This window comes from Manis pentadactyla, chromosome 2 (genome assembly GCF_030020395.1).
Source record: "Manis pentadactyla isolate mManPen7 chromosome 2, mManPen7.hap1, whole genome shotgun sequence".
NCBI classification, from domain to species: Eukaryota; Metazoa; Chordata; class Mammalia; order Pholidota; family Manidae; genus Manis; species Manis pentadactyla.
Window position 1 is genome coordinate 21,663,946 of NC_080020.1, and position 19,698 is coordinate 21,683,643.

At 37.7% G+C, this 19,698-nt stretch overlaps 1 protein-coding gene and 1 long non-coding RNA gene across 3 annotated transcripts in view; both read right to left on the reverse strand.

The window, feature by feature from the left end:
- The window catches only part of G3BP1 (G3BP stress granule assembly factor 1), a 35,622-nt gene extending 17,326 nt beyond the window's left edge, over positions 1–18,296 (reverse strand). The window contains exons 1-3 of one of the 2 annotated variants that reach the window (XM_036879106.2): positions 18,140–18,296; positions 2,656–2,768; positions 529–610 (exon numbers count right to left, since the gene is read on the reverse strand). In XM_036879106.2, the coding sequence (XP_036735001.2) occupies positions 529–610; positions 2,656–2,750 (177 nt within the window). In that variant the 5' untranslated portion in view covers positions 2,751–2,768; positions 18,140–18,296. Of the gene's footprint in view, positions 1–528; positions 611–2,655; positions 2,769–17,422; positions 17,447–18,139 lie in introns of those variants that run through there. The other variant, XM_036879104.2, reaches the window with a different exon arrangement.
- On the reverse strand, positions 8,269–17,415 carry LOC130680275 (uncharacterized). The gene is made up of 2 exons (XR_008993241.1): positions 16,373–17,415; positions 8,269–10,007 (listed from the first exon to the last, which is right to left on the reverse strand). It is a non-coding gene; the product is annotated as an uncharacterized LOC130680275 (long non-coding RNA).
- Positions 18,297–19,698: the final 1,402 nt, after the last annotated feature.

Below are 19,698 nucleotides of genomic sequence, written 5' to 3' on the forward strand. Positions count from 1 at the left end.
AATATACTCCCAGAGACTACCTTGAGCCTTGTAAAATAACTGTCCTGAAATAACATACCTAAGGAAAATGTAACAGATGATCCCCATTCTAAAACCAATTACTCATCACACACACACACAAAAAAAAACCTATCATACAAAATGAGCAAATGTGACATAATCTTTTTGATGTTTGTCGTATTAATCAAATAGTTACTGAGTACCTGTATTTCTAAAAAGAGGTTGAGAAATTTGATCATTAAATATCAACCATCTATTAAGCCATGTATCCATCTCAAAAATTTTCTTTTTATTCAAGTATCATACAATCTTTTATTGGTTTCAAATGTACAACACAGTGGTTCAACAGGTACCCGTATTATTAAATCCTCATTCCCTCTCATGAGGTTACTATCTATCAACATAGAAAGATCTGACAGAATCACAGACTATATTCTCCATGTTGTACTACTGTCCCCACGATCAACTTATATTATGGGTTATTTTCTAACTGCCTAACAGCCTACATAAAAAGCTTGATATTCTTACTTTCTGTCCATATACTGCATCTGCTGGCTTTCCATTTGAATCCAGTCCCCCATGGACATACGAAGAGTTCTTTCCATAAAATCTGTAAAATGGGAAGATCATATTCACATATCATAAGACCAGGTATTTATTATTCATGTTTGGTACCTATCTGCCTCACTGGCAGATTCTTGGAGGCAGGAAATGTGTTTTCTTCTTCATCTTTGTATGCAATCATAGCTCCATCCTTTACATGTCAGTCAACTTTACTGAATGAGAATAGATTTGTTCAGTGAGAATGAAACACTTATTTCACAAGTTACAAGTTTCAGGGTACGATGATCACAGCGGGAAGGATCTGGTACTTCATGCAGGAAGGCCACTTAAACCAGAAGTTCCTGTTTCTGAAGTAAGTCAAGAAAACAGGCAATTTTGATATAGATGAAAACATCTATACTTTCCATAGACTTAAAGAGTCTTTTGAATCCTTTTATGTCTGAGAATGCATGTCAGGAGTTCCCACTAAAAACCCAGTAACTCACACAGGTAGGTTTTATAAATTCTTTCAAATTTCTGCTAATGCATTAAGGGCCTCAGAGTTATCCCATTTAACTCCCCAGAACTTACCCTCCATTACTTTGTGTTCATTACAACAAATACTGATCAGACAGGCGCGCGTGCGCGCGCGCACACACACACTCTGCCCCTGCCCCCACAATCCAGGGATAACGACTACTAGGATTTCTTGATAACTGTACTCCAGATAAACAGTTCTTCACAAATGGGTCCACCCATATTCATTCACAATCCCAGTTTCACCTCCCCCACCCAAAAGGGGGCAGATCTGGGCCTCTAAGAATCCGAAGTCCACATTTCAACTTTCAAAGTTACTAAAAGGCTGCACTTCATCCAGTAATTAATTCCATGCTGGCTAATCCACTTTTAATTATATCTAAGATGGTATACCTCAGAGATGATATGAAAAAAAAAGATAATGTGTATGAATTAATATATGACAATGCTGACAAAGAAACATTAATGAATTTAGTTTCTTTCAACTTCTGCTCCTTTTCAAATACCAAATTTATCTAACTTCTAAATGCACAGTATAAAATCTTGACATTAAACACACAAAAAAGGAAAAAAACTGGAGACTTGGTCCATCACTTAGTAGTCATGTGAATACCAGCAAATTTTCAACCCCTTAGCATTTTACCTGCAAAATGTTAACTCTCCTACAAAGCCTTACTGAAAGGATTTTGTGAATATCAAGAGTAAAAAGGTGAAAATGTTTGGAAACTGTAAAGCTTTAAAAAAACACAAGAGATATTTTCCACTTTCAGAACAAGGGCTCAAAATGAATTTATAAATTTTCTTTTGCACCAAATAACCATATGACAATATGTAAGCTGGTTAAAATATAAAAAAAAAAATTGCTCTAGTCCAGCAAATACACATTTAAAATTTCTAGGACATTATCCTAACAAGTCCACGTAAATAATGGTAAATTTTCTATAATGCAGCATTTCTGCTTTTAAGAGGAAATAACAGAAGCAACCTATATATTTCATCATTGGGGGATTAAAGAATGGTATGCTACATCTCCATAAATTAAACACTTTGTAGACACTAAAATTAAAGTGATATATGTGGCTACCCTTATAAAGATGCACCCAGATTATTAAGTGTAAAAGTTAAATGACAGTATATTATAAATGTTTGCATATACACAAAAAAATTGTTAGTGTGGTTTTACTAGACACTTCCATGTTTACTTCATAATCTATTTTAATTTACAAGTATACATTATTGCCACTAAAAAGATATTCAATTTTTTAAAGGCACATCAACACGAAAGTATGTTACTACAGAACAGTCAATACATTCTTACTAAATAATTAATGATGCATACAGAAACAAATAATTTGATTATACCTTTATATTTTCAGGTATTATTTTTCTGGTAATGTGTAAATTTAAGTAGCTTATTCTAATTTTTAAATAACATTTCTATATTTTACTTAAAAATATTATATAATTTTAATCAGCCATCACTTATTGGTACTTACGGTGTATGATAGGTGAATCAAGGGTAAGCACCCACATACTGAAATACTTCTGATAATGCAAGGGAAAAAAATGTTTCACCTGTGTAGCATGTCTGGGGCCTGGTTCAGCAGTGTGTAATACTGTCTCACAAATTCCCGCCCGACCAGCAGGGGACTAGGCTTCTCCATAACCATTGCTTTGGTCGATTCAACCTGGGAAAAAATGTCAAATATAGTCAACCTAAAAGATCAAGTATTAAGGGGAAAAAGTGGCAAGGGAGAAGACTTAAATCGTTTAGCTAAAACCAACTCAAAGACAGGATCACTTGAACAATTCTTGGTTTTATAAAGAAATAAACATTGCAGATGTAAAGGGAACCATACAGACTAGGTGAGATTTTATCCATTCAAAATTTACTGCACCAGATTGAGTTACTAGAGAAAAAAAAAAAAATCACTGTAAGGAATTCATTTGTCTTTATTCCCAATATTCAGGTTTCTTAAAAAACTGAATAGAAGAATCTCAAAGATATGTATTTTCAACATGCATCCTTCCTAAGTTATTAAACCCACTGAGGAGTGTTCCAATTGCAAGATTAAAAACATTATGTATGGCAATATTAGATTCAAGGGTAATAAATGAAAACAAATACAGCTTTCACAAGCAGGCAGATACTATTACGTCTAGTCGAAGCAAATCAATTTTTAGTACCCTTGAAAGAAACCACAAAAACTACAAATTCTAAATATGCCTACTTTATTATGGGATCAAATGATCCAAAAATAAATAAAATGGTCAAAAGTTAACAAAGAATGTTTTACTCAACAGAATCCCAATCACCTCAAAATTATCATTTAAAAGTCATAAATGATGATTTAAAGTCAATATCTTTGAATGCTAAGAAAGGCACGTGGTACACAGTACATTTTCATTAAACTTAAAACATAAAGGAAGCCAACAAATTGAAAGATGCTCCACACAACTCACCATCAGAGAAATGCAAATTTAAAACCACAATGAGATACCACCTCACACCAGTAAGGATCGCTACCATCCAACAGACACAACAAATGTTGGCGAGGTGGAGAAAGGGGAACCCTCCTACACTGCTGGTGGGAATGTAAATTAGTTCAACTATTGTGGAAAGCAGTATGGAGGTTCCTCATACAAAAAACTAAAAACAGAAATACCATTTTACCCAGGAATTCCACTCCTAGGAATTTACCCTAAGAATGCAGCAGCCCAGTTTGAAAAAGACATATGTACCCCTATGTTTATCACAGCACTATTTCCAATAGTCAAGACATGGAAGCAACCTATGTGTCCATTAGTAGCTGAATGGATAAAGATGTGGTACATATACACAATGGGATATTATTCAGCCATAAGAAGAAAACAAATCCTACCATTTGCAACAACATGGATGGAGCTAGAGGGTATTATGCTCAGTGAAATAAGCCAGGCAGAAAAAGACAATGTATCAAATGATTTCACTCATCTGTGGAGTATAAGAACAAAGAAAAAAACTGAAGGAACAAAACGGCAGCGGACTCACAGAACCCAAGAATGGACTAACAGTTAGCAAAGGGAAAGGGACTGGGGACAATTGATGGGGAGGGAGGGATAAGGGGAATAAGGGTATTACGATTAGCAGACATAATGTACAGTGGGAAGGGGGGCAGGCGGAGAGCTATACAACACAGAGAAGACAAGTAGTGATTCTATAGCATCTTACTATGCTGATGGACAGTGACTGTAATAGGGTATGTTGGGGGGGACTTGGTGACAGGGAGTCTAGTAAATATAATGTTCCTCATGTAAATGTAGATTAATGATGCCAATAAAAAATAAAAATAAAATAAACATAAAGGGAAACATATATATATATACAGATATACTGAGCATAAAAGACAAAGACAAATTTTATTTCAGGTTTCTTAAAGAATGGGCAGTATAGCAGGTCAATTCTTGACCAACCAATTTGTAAGAGATATGTTTATCCTCATCTAGTACATTTCTGCATTACTCTTGAGTATTTGTCCCATTTACTACTTGTTTCTCCAAAAAAAAATCTAAGAAATTATTTCAAGCCCTGTTCATTTTCCCCAAATTATTACCACCAAGTATATATTGAATGGCTCCTGGTCATCTTTACCCTTCTTTTGAGACTCCTAGATAATTCAAATTAAAAGACTAAAAAAAGCTTATTACTGGCTTGATTACACCACTATCATGAGTATTTTATTTCAGGTCATCACTACAAAACCAAGAAAGTTAAACTTCCATCTGCTGAATTGGTCTTCATCTTATTTGTAGATTTTTCTTAACTGTTACTGCCAGGAGCCATGCTACTCAAGCTGTGCAGCAAAGCTCAGGCTGGAGGAAGACCCCCACAAAGAAGGGGCCTTCGCAGCTGGCTCCCCCTATTACCCACCTTGATTTTGTTATTTTCCATTATACTATTGGCCTTGCTTTTATTTGCATTGTTGCCAAGGGCTAAGCTAACCTTTGATAGACAGTACAGAGGAGATGAGAACATAAATTTCCCAGAAGCTTTTCAACACAGTGCTCCTGAAGAATGGAACACACAAGATAGCCATCTTGGCATAGAATACTGAAACCTACAGTTAGTCAAATACTGTCTACCCCATATCCACCTAAGTGGGAATGCCCCCCCTTTGTTTTTCAATACTAGTGAAGTTAGTGATGAAGAGTTTTATAGGAAAATTAGAGAAATAGTTATAGGGAAATACTGAATGGAATAACCCTGTCTGACAATCATTCTCATGTTTTCTTCCCTCTACTACTTCTATAGTTTTTCTTCTTCCTTCCTAATTACAGCCCTTTATTAGAATTTGTACCTCATATGTGAAATTACTAAGTAACATAATTCTTCCAAGTGATAATAATACCTCAAGACAAGTGCTGGGCGTAGAAGTCATGGGGCATAAATCTGCAAAGAAGTGAAAAGCTAACATTTTCAAAGAATATTGCTTCTCTCTCACTTACCAGCTTTACATCTCCCTGTATGGCCCCGGAAGATGGCTGGTTAGATGGGTAAGATTCCTCAAGGGAGGAACAACCTAAGACAGGCACAGTCGCAGGGGGGCCATCAGGTGAGAAAATGGGGGCCAACAGAGGTGAGGCTTAGAACCTCATCCCCCAGTTTTGAGAGAAATTGTCTACACCCGTGGATGTTTTGTTGCCCTCATCTAACTTGGATTAATACCTAGTCTATAGGCACAGACCTGATCATCTACATTTGCCTTCTTACAACACTAAATTATGCTTTCTATCTTTATCTTGCATCTACTTATAAATGAATGATTATATCTGATCTGAGTGTTTATAGTTCATCATTCACGATCAAAACAGAAACAGTTTCTAAGATATGAATGCCCTCGCATTGTTCGCCATGTAAGAATTTGTTTAGTCCCTACACTAATAGAGCTATAGAGACCTGCATATTATATATCAGAGAAATTTTGGTGTCCACCCAGAAGAAAAAGAAATATAGATAAGAAAGGGAAATTTATTTTGCTGCCTACTGTGCCCTATGAAGAGGTGTATAGTGAAGATATGAGTTTATGATTTTAGACTGATTATAAATTTATTAAAGCCTCTGAGAATACTTTTGTGGGAAAAAATTCTAGCTAACTGTAGCAGTGAGTGACCTGTATTTCACCCCGAGCTGATAAGATTCCATAGTCACTGCTACACGCTGCACGCTTCTGCGCTCACATGCAATACTTAGAAACTGTGTTGCATAGAAACGAGAGACACAAGTTTAAGTCAAGGAACAGAAAAAAGATCACCTAACACTTGACTAACCATGTATAGATTAGAAAGAAACGGAAAGAAAAAAGCTTGCCTATACTTATTAATCAACAGAATAAAAAATAATCATATCCTTGTGCAAAATGGTATAAATAAAGCTGTCATCGGCACTTTGTCCAGAGACCTCCTCCATATGCCAACTCCATCCTGCACCTTCGGGCATCCCACCCCTAGGCTGGAGCTGGACTCCTGCATGTTACAATTCTGAAGCTTGTCAAAGAACCTGTATCATTCATCAAGTTGCCAAATATTTTCTTAATTAGTTTAACAGTTATAATCAAATGTTTTGCAAACTAGGTTCTCAACATTTTTTAATTCCAAACAGTAAGTACTTCAGTTGGGGTTGAAATTTTCAACTTCAGAAATATGCAGTGTAAGCCTTGTTGAAACCAAATTTTCAGCACTCCCAACACTAAACTTACAAGTTTTACTCTCAGTCATCAGGGTTACCTCAAATATCCTCTTGCTCCCAAGGCTTGTATTTATATCACAAGCACTAGATGGTCTCATTAAAGTAAAAGCCCTGGCTCTTAAACTATCTTCTTCAAGCTCTTCTAATAAATATCCCAATGACCTCAAGAGAAATGAAAGCATTTAAAAATAATACTGTCAATAAATATTATTTCAATACAACTGGAGGGGAAAAAGCCATGGTCAGACAAAACCAAAATTTTGAAAGATGAATGCAAGTTTCTTCCTAAATGTTAAGTTTCTTAAGAGTAGAGACCATTTCTTACATGACTTTCTGGCCCCAAAACATTAACTGACACATAATAAGAATAAAAAGTTTTCTTTCATTCAACATTCTCACACAAAAGGTTAGAATTTTATAAAAAGCAAAACAAATTTCTAATCATCCATTTGTCATTTGTTGGGTGGAATTATGTTATCCAGAATTTAGATTAAGATAGCACATGTAACACTGTTTCTTTAGCAATTAAGAAAATGCCAGAGATCTAAGGTGCTAGAAATTAAGTAGTTGCCCCAGGGGTAACTGACTATAAAGGACCACAGGGAAATTGGCTGGGGTGTGAGAAATGTATTTGGATGATGGTTACACACCACTTTAAAACTTCTCAAACTAAACCCTCAAATTCAGTAATTGTTTGTAAATTATGCTTTCAAAATTCTAACTTACAAATGCTTCCAGATTAAAAAGATCCTGAAGACACCATAAAATGCATTAAAATAATTAAGAATACTGAACCACCAGTAACACCAGTAACTACAAAATATTTAAGGAAATTCTTCAGTAATCTAAGACCATACACACACTGAAAACTTTTGTGAATAACCCTAATTGATCATCATTTTCAGTAAAAAAGAAAAAAGCAGAAAATATTGGTGATCTGTTAATCCTAATTAGAAATCATTATTTGGTGAATCACCTCTAAAATTTTCACCTTCATCTCTGGCCCGAACATAAAACACAAGCGTGAGAAATATGTAACTAACATACCTCCTGAATCTTTAATCTCCCTCTGGTAATCAGAACTCTCAATTCTATCAATCCAAAATAAAGAAAACAAATTCACAAGCATTCACCTCAGAAAAGCAGGTTTTGCCAATTACTACTGATCTACTGTGACATTATAAGCTATGCATATCACTGAATACACATGCTAAAAGTTCTAAGATTCTCCCTCATTTGTAAAACACTCCCAGAACACTGCGTCCTTTTAAAAGAGGTTTCACCAATTTGTATGACTATGGATTCTAGCTGTTTCTAACGTAACAGCATGCCAATGGATACAATGTCAAATATACTATGAAGCATGTAACAAAATCAGAATAGGAAACTACAGTTGTCCTTTGACCAACATGATCTAAACTGGGTGGGTCCACTTACAGGCAGATATTTTTTCAATAAATATACTGGGAAATATTTTTTGGAGATACTCAACACCTTGAAAAAACTCAAACCCAATCACCTAGAAATACTGAATAAATTTAGAAGTCAGGTATGTCCAATACTGTATTATGAATATGACACTCATACTGTATGCCATGAAAATTTTATAGCAATTCATCAATTAGTGTGTAGGACAGGCAATTGTGAAACATCAATTATATTAGACTACCAGAATCCTACTGTTGCTTTGTTATCAATGCATGAATCATTGTATCTGTAAATAAGTATGAATTTCCTGTCCACATCATGCTTTCATTTTTGAAGGGTAACATTAGTAATACATGTAACATCTAGTGTTTTGTATCATTAAGACAATACTGATGCAGGTACGCACAATTCACCTTGTCAATAGACGTCAACCTAAAGCATTAATACAGTATTCTCTTCCTTGTGATTTTTAATAACATTTTCCTTTTTTCTAGTTTACTTTATTATAATACAGTATATAGTACATATACAAAATATGAGTTAATGGACTGTTATTTGTTAGGCTTCCAGCCAACAGTAGCTATTAGCAGTTAAGTTTTGGGGAAGTCAAATGTTATACATGGATTTTCAACTATTCAGGGTGTCAGTGAGCTCAAACCTCAGTTGTTTAAGGGTCAACTAATTTTATTGTTTCAATTATCAGTAACAGTCATTCCCCCCTCCCAATGCCAATGTGAAGAACGGAAGACTTCCTAAAAGATACATGCCATTCTTTCAAGGCAAAGTTCATCAAACAAACATTCCAAGTATTCCTATTTGGAGATTACTCCCTTATTACACTGCTTTCAGATCAACAGGATCATAAACCTTCTGCAGCATATATTACAAAATCACTCAAAAATAATATTCCTAAGAACAATGTAAAAGCAAAATCACTATCGTCTAGAAAGATCAGATACGAAACAAGACCTGGGAATAAAAGGGGAGGGAGGAAATCATCTATTTTCACTAAAGGAAGCTTACTTTCCATGAATTTTACATCTAAGTTTATACAAGTCATAGAACTTTTGAAGTCAGTATTTCCAAATTGTACTCCATGAAAAGGACAGGAAAAATACATTTTAAAAATCACACTTTCCCTTAAATATTTTCTCAAGAAATAGTGAAAAGGTACTATGGTAGGGAAAGGGGAAGGACAGGACAGTTCTTAACCTCATTAAGTGAAGAAAAATTGGCCACTTAGAAATCCTTAAGAAAAACAATAAACACAATCTCCAGTTTACCAGTTCTAATTGAACCACCCAAACAAACCTAAGGCAAGTAAAATAATGACAAATGAACTTCAAGACTGACTGCTCTATTTTAAAATGAGTAGATGAGATCCAAAAGATCTAAAAAAACCCAATATCTATTCATTAGTGATATGCTACCTTACATATTTTAGCTCTTGAAATGATCTTTAAAATCCCATAAGATTTACAATTCCATAAATTAACTCCACTCTGCGATTTTAATTAGTGTAAATGAGGTACTTAAACAGATCTGAGGATCATGTAACATCTCTGCTAGCAGCAGGTGTGGAAGGTCCAATTTCAACTTTTTCCTGGTTCAAGAGAAGTTTTACCTGGTTATTTTCTCTGAACTCTCAGGGCTAAGGTCTAAGAGCTAATCAGAGTATTTTCTGATGGAGTTTCCCAATTTCAGAAGGGAACTCGCTTTTGGCTTGTAATACTAAAATTTTTCAAACAGATCACTTTGTGTTGGCTTTAGGATCCTGCAAAGCAAACAATGAAGGCATGATTAAGGTAGCTTATACCAAAGGAAAAAAAATGTTTGAGGCAACAGAATTGATTTGTTGTCCACTGGGAATGTTAATTTTTATACATCTACTTTGAAAAGCAGTAACACTGTCATGTCAATAAGGGCTACTCTAAAAAAACATAAACAATGGAAATGTTAATACATCACAGATTAACATAATCAATTATTTATTTTACAGGATTGACCCTGACCTATGAAATATTCCCTTAACTTTCAAAATGTCCACTTGAATCCCAAATTTTTAGATTGGCAACTGTAAACAAATTCCCCATCAGTAAATTTACTAGTGTTAAAGGTGCTTCAAGTAATTGTGGGCATTTATGTTCCAAAATCAGGGAAGCATGAAGACCAATCATAATCCACCTGAATTTTTAATAGTAGAGCTTTCTTTCTCTTTCTACTAAAAGCAAAATGGCAAAATACCATAATACCTCAGAACCTTTAAGTGTCAGTCTTAAATCACAAAAAAGTGCATCATACAGAAGATTAGAATCCAGAATATATACAGAACTCCTTTACATATCACTGAATAACCCAAAAGAAAAACAGGAAAAGGAAAAGGAACAGGCAATACTTGGCAAAGTAAATGGGAAACAAAAAAGATAAACTAAATTAACCGTAAAATGCAAAATTAAAACCTATCACTTCTCACAGGAGACTCCCCAAAGTATTAAAATACCAGTCTAAACCAAACACTGGCAAGGAAGTAGGGAATTGAGAACCTGCAAACTGAAGGGAGTTTCAACTGCTACAAACACAGTGGAGAACTATTTTGCAACTACCTAATAAAATCAAAACTGTTGATGAATCTAGCAATCCTCTTCTAGATTTATATACAAGAAACATCCATTTGCACGAGACATAAACGGAGAATTTAACTGTTTTATTCTGCCACAGTATTTCTAAAACTTAAAAGGAGTAACAACCTACAGGTCCATCTAAAAGGAAATAGATTAAGCTGTGGTTATTCACATCATGAACCTCAAAAATCATCATACAGGTACTTGAAAAATTAAAAAGTGGTAGGTACTATTTATAATTTTACCAGGTTAACTGCAGTGAATTAGGGCTGTCCCTGGGAAACCAAGACAGTCACCCTATTTATAACAATCATAAAGTGAACATGACACATCTCAAGAACAGTATTAAAATGAAAAAAGTCACTTGACACATACTGTAACTAATAGCCTTTAAATATGTTTCAGTATTTTCAGTATACACAAAATGCCAGATATTGTTCATAGATTAACATGTTTCACAGATACATTATAGTCAGACTATAGTGTGACCATAAAAACTAGACAAATAGATATGTGGAACAGTTAAGAAATATACCCAGACTAAATGGACAAGTGATTTGCAACAATAGTGCAGATATCAGTAGAAAAGGATATTCTTTTCAACAAATGGTGTTGGAACAATTATATATCCACATACAGGGAAAAAATAGAACCTCATTTCATGCCTCACACTGTATTAAAATTTAACTCAAAATGGTTCTCTGTAAAACCAAAAAACAAGAAACCTGCATCAGGTGGGGAAGCGGCATTAATACCAGTTGTAAGCCCTACTGCCAACAAAGGAAAAATAGTAAGAGATGTTCATTGACGAATTATGCTTTTAAATCACCCAGGCAAGGAAGGATCTCCTATAGTGGCCAAAAATAGCAACGCTAAAGATTTAGTAGAAGGTCAAGCTAAAAATATGAAGTAAATGTATGAATTTTAAGTTCTTACTGCTCTGTGTGTATGAATATCAGCTTTTTATAATAAATGCCACAAATCTACAAAAATATATATATATAAATGAAATGAAATTTTAAAATTACAAAAGAAAAAAATCTGCATCATCTTGGGTTAAGTGAAGAAATGAGATACACCACCAAAATCCTGATCTGTAAGAGACAGATAAATGTCATCAAATTTAAAACCTGCTCTGCCAAAGACACTTTTAAGAGAATGAAAAGGCAAGCTAGACTGAGAGTGCATATTTGTAAAGCACAAATCTCGTAGAAAACTTGTATCCAAAATACATAAAACTGAATAACCCCATGAGCAAACAATCTGAAGACACCGCACCAAAGAAATTATTTGAATGCCAAACAAATACATGAAAAACGCTAACCACCATTAGTAATTTCAAAAATACAAATTAAAACCAGTGAGGTACCACTACACACCTGTCAGAATGACTAAAATGTAAGAGGCTGACCATACTGTACTGGTTGGGATACTGAGGAAATGGAACCTTCAAATATTGCTAGTGCGAAGGTAAAGTGGAAAACTTAGGCAATTTCTTAAGAGGCTTTAGTTGTAGTAGCCGAAAACTGGAAACAAACCAGAAGTCCATCAACAGGTGAATAAACAAACTGTAGTATATTTAAAAACACATATTGTAAGATATCAACTGTATAAAATAAATGAAATGCACACAAATATTCAGGGAAAGCAGGTAAGGCATTCCTGGGGGAAGCAGATGTGGGGGAGTGGACAGGAAAGAAGGAATGCATGGGGGCAAGAGAAAACTTTTGGTGGCGATGGATACATTCACTATCTTTTCTGTGGTTATGGTTTATTGAGTATAAAGTGTCAAAAATTACCAGAATGTACATTTGAAATAAGTGCAATTTATTGTATGTCAATTACAGCTCAATAAAACCATTTGAAAAAGGATTTTTTTTTAACCCACTAATAAAACAGCCTGGGGAGACATAAGGTTTTCTCAGGGGAAGAGAGGAATGGGCACCTGTACAGGAAAAAAATAGTCAGACTTTTTAAAAATGCAAATCTGAGTACAACGTATACAAGTGGTCTTTTAAATCTACCTGAATAATTTATCAAAATCACTAAGAAAAAATAAAAGGCAAGGGTCTGTGTATACTAACATTTGTTTAATTAAATTGTCACAAATTTTTGTTGCAAGGTTATGTTATGTACTCAAACATCTGAAATTTGGGTTAGCTATTAAAGAAACAAAAATGTTTTCCCAGGCTAGAGAAACTTCAAACAGAAGCCAACATCAGTGCTCAGAGCAAGAGCAATATCACCATCACTGGATCTGTTAATCTACTTTCCAAAATGTTCATATTTGCTCCGTTACCCCTTCCCCCTCCCAAATTCTTCCTGATAGCTCTTGGAAATAATGGTTATTTCTAAGGCTGAGACAGGCAAAAAACACAAGACTAGCCTGAAGCATCTGATAAAGAAAGACAAAAGAATAAGATAAAGGTGTGAGGGGAGGGGGGAAGGGGGAACCTCAAAAGCACTCAAGAGCCAAAACTGCAACAATGTGAATAGTAAGTAAAAGAGCAAATATTAAGTTAGGGTAACTCTGGATTACAACCCAAAGAGTTAACTGATGAAATAAAAAGATCATGGTAAGAAAATAAAGTCTTAATAAAAAAATGAATGAGGGAGAAGTGACAAATGAATGAGGGAGTCATTATTAAAACACCACAATAAAAGCCATAGGCAAGATTCACTAATAAATGCTAAAATTAAGGGTAACTTGGGAAAAATTACAGTTGCTGATTCAAAGTGTCTTCCCAAAAAACATCAAGTAATTACAGTGGTAGCTTTAACACAGTCCACAAATTCAGACGCTTCTCCCTCTTAGAAGTGACTAACTTCTAATGAAGAGAATATGCAAAGGAGAAAAATCCTAACCTGGTAGACACTACTTTAATCAAATGATCAAGATTAAATTCAACCATTATTATGTTCCCCAAATGTGGTAAGAAGGCCAAATCACCTCTGTGGTATTCTCCAAAATCTATAACCTTAGATCAAAAGTGTCAAGGTAATCAAAGATAAAGGAAAGACAGACAGTGGTCAGAGAATCAAGACTAATGAGACATGAGTACTAAATATAACATAGTATTTTAGAATAGATCCTGAACAGAAAAAGGGCATTAGCGGAAAAACTAAGGAAATCCCAGTAAGGCCAATAATTTAGTTAACAGAATTTTGCTGATGTCAATTTCTTAGTTTTGATAAATATATCATGATTACATAAGACTTTAACTGAGAAGTTGAGTAAAGGTATCTGTATGACAACTCTCCAGTAAATCTAAAACTATCTCAAAAACTTGTTTTCCTAAAAGAAAAAAAGTTCAAAGCAGTTGGAAAACTTAACAATTCACTAGCTTTTCTTGCTTTTTTTAACATCCCTTCCCCATTCCACTTAAAAGCTAGTCATCTGGGTTTATAACCAACATTTGTTTTCTCATCAAAATGAAAAAATGCTTTATAGTTAATACTAATGCCTCATCTATGAAGTTCCTAGAAATATGAATTTCCCATCCTTTAGACCTCATAAAGCATAGGTGAATATACTCCAGAAAATGCTAAAAGCTTGAAGATCAGAGTCCAAAATACTGGGTGTACTTGATGAATGAATGGCCTCTAAGAAGCCTGTAAGAGCAGGAAGGTGTCACACTCACACCTTCCAGATTCTGAATCATTCAGTTTTTTCAATAGCTAGCACACATGCTAGATATACCACCTGCTTTACAAAATAGGTTAGACAACTATTTATATTTCAGAGCTTTAGTTCTCCTATAAATACATGAGAATACCTAAGATGTGTGAAAGCACTTTTAAAATTTATAAAGGGCTATACAAATACAATGACGCTGTTACCCGGCTAAGTTAACACCCAGAAAGGATGACATCCCTAAAAAGGAGAAGTGTGCCCCATCGAGCTTACTTTCTCTGAACTATCTTGAATATCTATTTTATTAAATACCTAAAATACAATACATAGGCTAAGCAGCTAAACATTACAAGACAGGCTGGCCAGAGGACAGATGCAGAAATCTATAGTTAATGTTAACTGAAGACCTTATCTACAAAGGCCACAGTCAGTGAGCGAAATGTTTTAAATTACTTTCTGCTTTATAAAGCCCACTATTCATGTGCAGATAATTTCTACACCACATTATCCACCTTATAGCTCAGTTTTTCCAATCAAGGTCAGATAGGGTGTACTTCAGACAATACTTTAAAAAAAGAGAAAGCTAATTTTTGAAATTTGAAAACACACACCAGTTTGCTGCCAGTGTGATCACCGAAGTTAAGATTACAGTTGCTGAATCTTAGCTGGAAGGACAGTATGGCACTGAAGGTTTTTCCCACTAGCTGTTAACTTACTAGCCAGGAAAAAAATGTGTTTTCTTTAACCTCCCTACTTTGACAATTTTCTCCCTTTGTAAAATAAGTTTTGTCCAAGGCAGTTTTAAAAAGCACAATTTAATGAGCATCCAATATGTATCTGAGTTCTGAAATATTATTTTAAAAAAACAAACTGCAAAATGTTGAAGATCAAGTAATTTTATGAAACTGATAAAAAAAAAGGAAAGAAATGGTTTAGGTCATAGTATCAGGCTTTGTATTAAATTCAACTTTCAACATTGCCTCATCCATTCTCCTCATGATACACAAATTCACAAACCTACAAAAATTTAAAACCTATCCCCTTTATTTTATGTGCAAACTTCTAAAACAAGTTTTTAAAAATGTAAATTACAAGTAACTGCTACAAAGTAGGTCACCAACAAACATTACCGAATCTGATGTTCCCTTAGCAGACTACCAGCTGAGAACAGCAAACTGAAAATGAGTTAAATAAAGAACAAAGAACTGCCTACTTTTCTACTAGTTAGAAGTACAAAAGCTTAGAGTGAAAGGGTTTAGCAACCAAAGTAAACTCTGACTTGGCTGGGAAACAAGAAAGCACAGAAGTCTGTATTATCACAATTTGCTTCAATTCATTTGTTCTTGATAAAAGAATGCACAAGAGGATCAGCTGGGCAACCAATCTGTGAAATATCAGTTTTCCTATTCCTGCCCAACAACTGTTAACCAATGGCTGCAGGTCAGAAACAGTATTTTGTTAAAACAGCTGAAGGAGAAACTAACAAAATTATCCCTCAGTGGATACATAAAGTAATTTCATTCTGATTATCTTCTACATCAAGCAGTAATAAAATTAGCTGGAATCAAACAACGGTTTAAATGTAGGTCATTAGTGTTTTAACATTTGGTAACTTAAAATGCTAATTCAACAGCTCTCCCCCGTCTAAATGCAGGTAACTGGAATTGCTACAGAGGCAAGTTCCAAGAAAAACAATGTTATACTCTAAAGCAATCTGTTATTCATGGCAACATCAAAAAGGCAAGAATGTGTCGATAGGAAAGAAGTTGTCCATTCAACATTTCGATCCTTTTACCTACTATTACTTTCGGTTAAGAAACATGGAAAGCACAAGGTAAATGGAAACACTTGCAAAAGGTTCCTCATAGTTTCTAAACTTCTTACAAGGCTGTATGTGCTCCGACCGCAAAAAAAATCCTTAAAGACCAATCCTTGAAAGTGCCCAAACAGAAGATACGTCTTTAAAAAAAAAAGTTGAAAGCCATTCCAATGAACTAGTCCCAAAATTTTTATTGTAGTTTTATCTCCAGTAGACATTTGTGATGTGATGATTTGGGCTGCAACACAAGAACATTTATTATTTCGTTAATGACTACACTGGCTTTTAAAAAGTCTAAAATACATACTTGTCTTTGGAGGTGTCTCCTATGTTGCATATGCACAGGAGCGTTAACAGAAAATGCTAAACAAATGAACTGAATGTAAACAGGCTTCCATCCACAAAAGATCCCAACTGCCATTAAGGGTGAAATATTTCCAACACATCTCAATCACCCGTAATTCACCTAGTAAGCTACAAAGAAAGAGGTCAAAAGTAGACTAACTTGTAACTGGGCACCTTCCTTTCTATTACGATTTCTAATTTTAACCTACACACGATAGTGAAACGTGAAGTCGTCGCTCCGCACCTCATTTTCTTCAACTACAAAACGAGGAAGTTAAACTATCTTTTGGAAGGTCTTTTTAAGTCCGCTCCGATTAAAAAAAAAAAAAGGTTCAAGGTCGAATATCAGAGCCTAACTTCCTGCTGGCGGGAATTTCCCATCCTCGTGCTATGAGTTTCATCTAAGGACACTGTTCGTGTCCATTTGCACTTATTCATTTTATTCTATCCCTTTCCCAGAAGTATTTTTAGTGCACCACATTCATCAACTACATGTATCAATACACGTAGAAAAGAAGTCCAAATCCTTTCTTTTCCTTTGTCATAATCCCACTCCTAACCCTCGTCTCTCTAGACGCCCGACTGGCTCAAGGACAAATGCCGCTGCCGTCTTCACGGCAGCTGGCCTTTGAAGGCTGACGCTGTCCCCAGGGACGAGTGCCCTAGGGGCAGAGGTGCTCTGGAGCCGCACAGGGCCTGCAGCAGAAAATAAAATGGGCTCGCGCACTCAAGTCAGACGGCCTGGGTTCACACAAATACCTGCCTCTTACCGTCTGCGTGCCTTTGACCATGTCGCTCCACCTCTGGGCCTCCGAGTCCGCTGTAAAGCGAGGAAAATCACAGAACCTACCTCACCGAGTCGTTGGGGGTGCACATGAGAGGCCCACAAGTTGCTCAACACAGGCCTGGCACACAAGTGAAACCTCAGGAAAAAAACTAATTATCATCACTCGTTATCCATGGACCCGCGGCTCCCCGTTCACATCCTGGAAAACCAAGAAGTGTCACTTCTGCTTCCCCTGCCGAAGAATTATTACCGCACTTTCGTGACGCCCCCTCGCCTAAATAAATGCCTTTGGCCCGGGCCAAGCCAGAACCCCATCCCAAGACAGGATAAAGACCCGACTGGCGCGTGGAGGGGCGGGCGGGAAAGGCTGGCCGCGCAGGGCCCAGGCCCACAGATGGCCCTGTGCCCCGGGCGGCGGCCGCAGGTCGCTCCAGCCCCGCGCGGCCGTTGGGCAAGGCACGCGCATGCGGCGGGCGCGGACACGGCCACGCGCGCCGGCCGGTGGGAGCCGAGGGGGAGAGGGGGCGGGAGCTGGACGCTCCGCGCGCCCGTGCGCTCAGCGCGCGCGCGCCGGCGACCGTTAAGGTTTAGGGGTGGGGGGGCGCGCCTGGCGCGGCCGCCGCTCGGACTGGTCCCTCTCACAACCGTCCAGCTCGTCTCCATCCCTGAGGCGCCCAGCCCCGCCCACACCCCGGCGTACCTGCGCGGCTGAGTGGGAAGGGGACAAGCTTCGCTCCAGAGCACAGCACACACAAATAGCCCCTCACGCAGCTGCGTCCGCACACACGCGTGCTCGGTCGCCGGTCTATATAATAGCGATTCAGCCTAACTTGTTGCGACCAACTGGTGACCAATCCCGACGGCGTCCTCCAGACTCCTGGAGCAGCAATTGGGTACTGACTCAGGATGAAGGCGTGGCTCTTGATTGGCTTTGACTCTTACCTATGAGACTCTGAGGATCTCGTTTCCCTAGTAACGGATGGCACCGAGAGAGGCCAATTACTTAAAGGTAAGGTGGGAAGGAGGGTGGGAAGTTCTTTGACCGATACCCACGAAGGCCAGTAAGTGCATGGGGCCGCACCCATTCGTTGAAACGTCTTTCCCTGGGCGGAGATCCGTTTGCCATGCAGGAGCGGTTGCTCCACAAGGTGGGGCCCGTGTACTTTGGGGAAGTAAACCCCAAGCAACTAGGAGGTGGGCACCAGGGAGACCAAGGGAGTCCCCGGCCAATCGCAACGCTAGGAGTTGCTGATTGACACTGGGGTTGGACTGCACCAAGGAGACTGAGCCCCAGGGCCGCCGGCCCTCTGGGGAGGTTCTGAGGCATTCCTGTGCCGCGCTTCTAATCTCATTTCTTTCCCTTGTTGGGTCCCGTCCCTGAGGTTTCTCTCCCGCCTTTTCCGCACATTTCGGCACCCGGGGAGCCAAGTGGTAAAGTTTCCCGTTCTTTTTTCTTCTTATAACAACTTTTTTAATTTACACGCGGCCGCCCAAGGGCACTTGCTGGCTCTCATCATTAGTCAGCACTATTGTTGGACAACCGTTAAGGGAAAGCCAAAACTAGCTCCCGGTGTGTACCTAAGATCTTGTGAAAACGTCATGCGTGAAAACTGCTGTGGAGTTTGAGAACACACATTTCTGCTCTGCTTTCCTTGGCAAATGCTGCTGCAGGTTGGCCCCATGATGTTCACAGAGGTGTTCCCTATTGTTGCCGAGGAGCAGTCCATTGTAATTCTCCGATCAGCTTGGGCCTTAACGCAACACCCTATACGTCACCATTGTCATTCAGTTTTCTAATTGCTGTGGGTGTGAGGACTTATTTCCTGTCATTACATCTTTAAAAGATAATTTGTCAAATTCCTATATGGACACCCCCAAAGATTTCTTGAAACCCTTCGAAGCTAAGTGGCGCTACAGCCTGGTACTGTCCACGTCTCTCGGTGTTTTGTTGGGCCCTCTGTTGGTCACCATAAGCATTTTATAGGGAAATACGTAGACATGCCTCGGTCCGTTCTCATTCCAGGCATGCGGCCCTGCGGTAGGGTCTCCCGTTAAGTTTTGCAGGGAAATTAGGTAATGAAGCACACGGGAGCTTCTCTGTTAGGGGAGGTGAGAAGGGGAGCCGGCAGCAGCCTGGTGGGACCTGGGTGCGTCTCCCCTCGCCTGGCCCCAGGCTGGCGACTCAGGCGTCCCCGGGAGCGTAATACGAGCATCCCTCTGGCCCCCCCACCCCATTCCAGCATCGGCCTCGCTCACTCA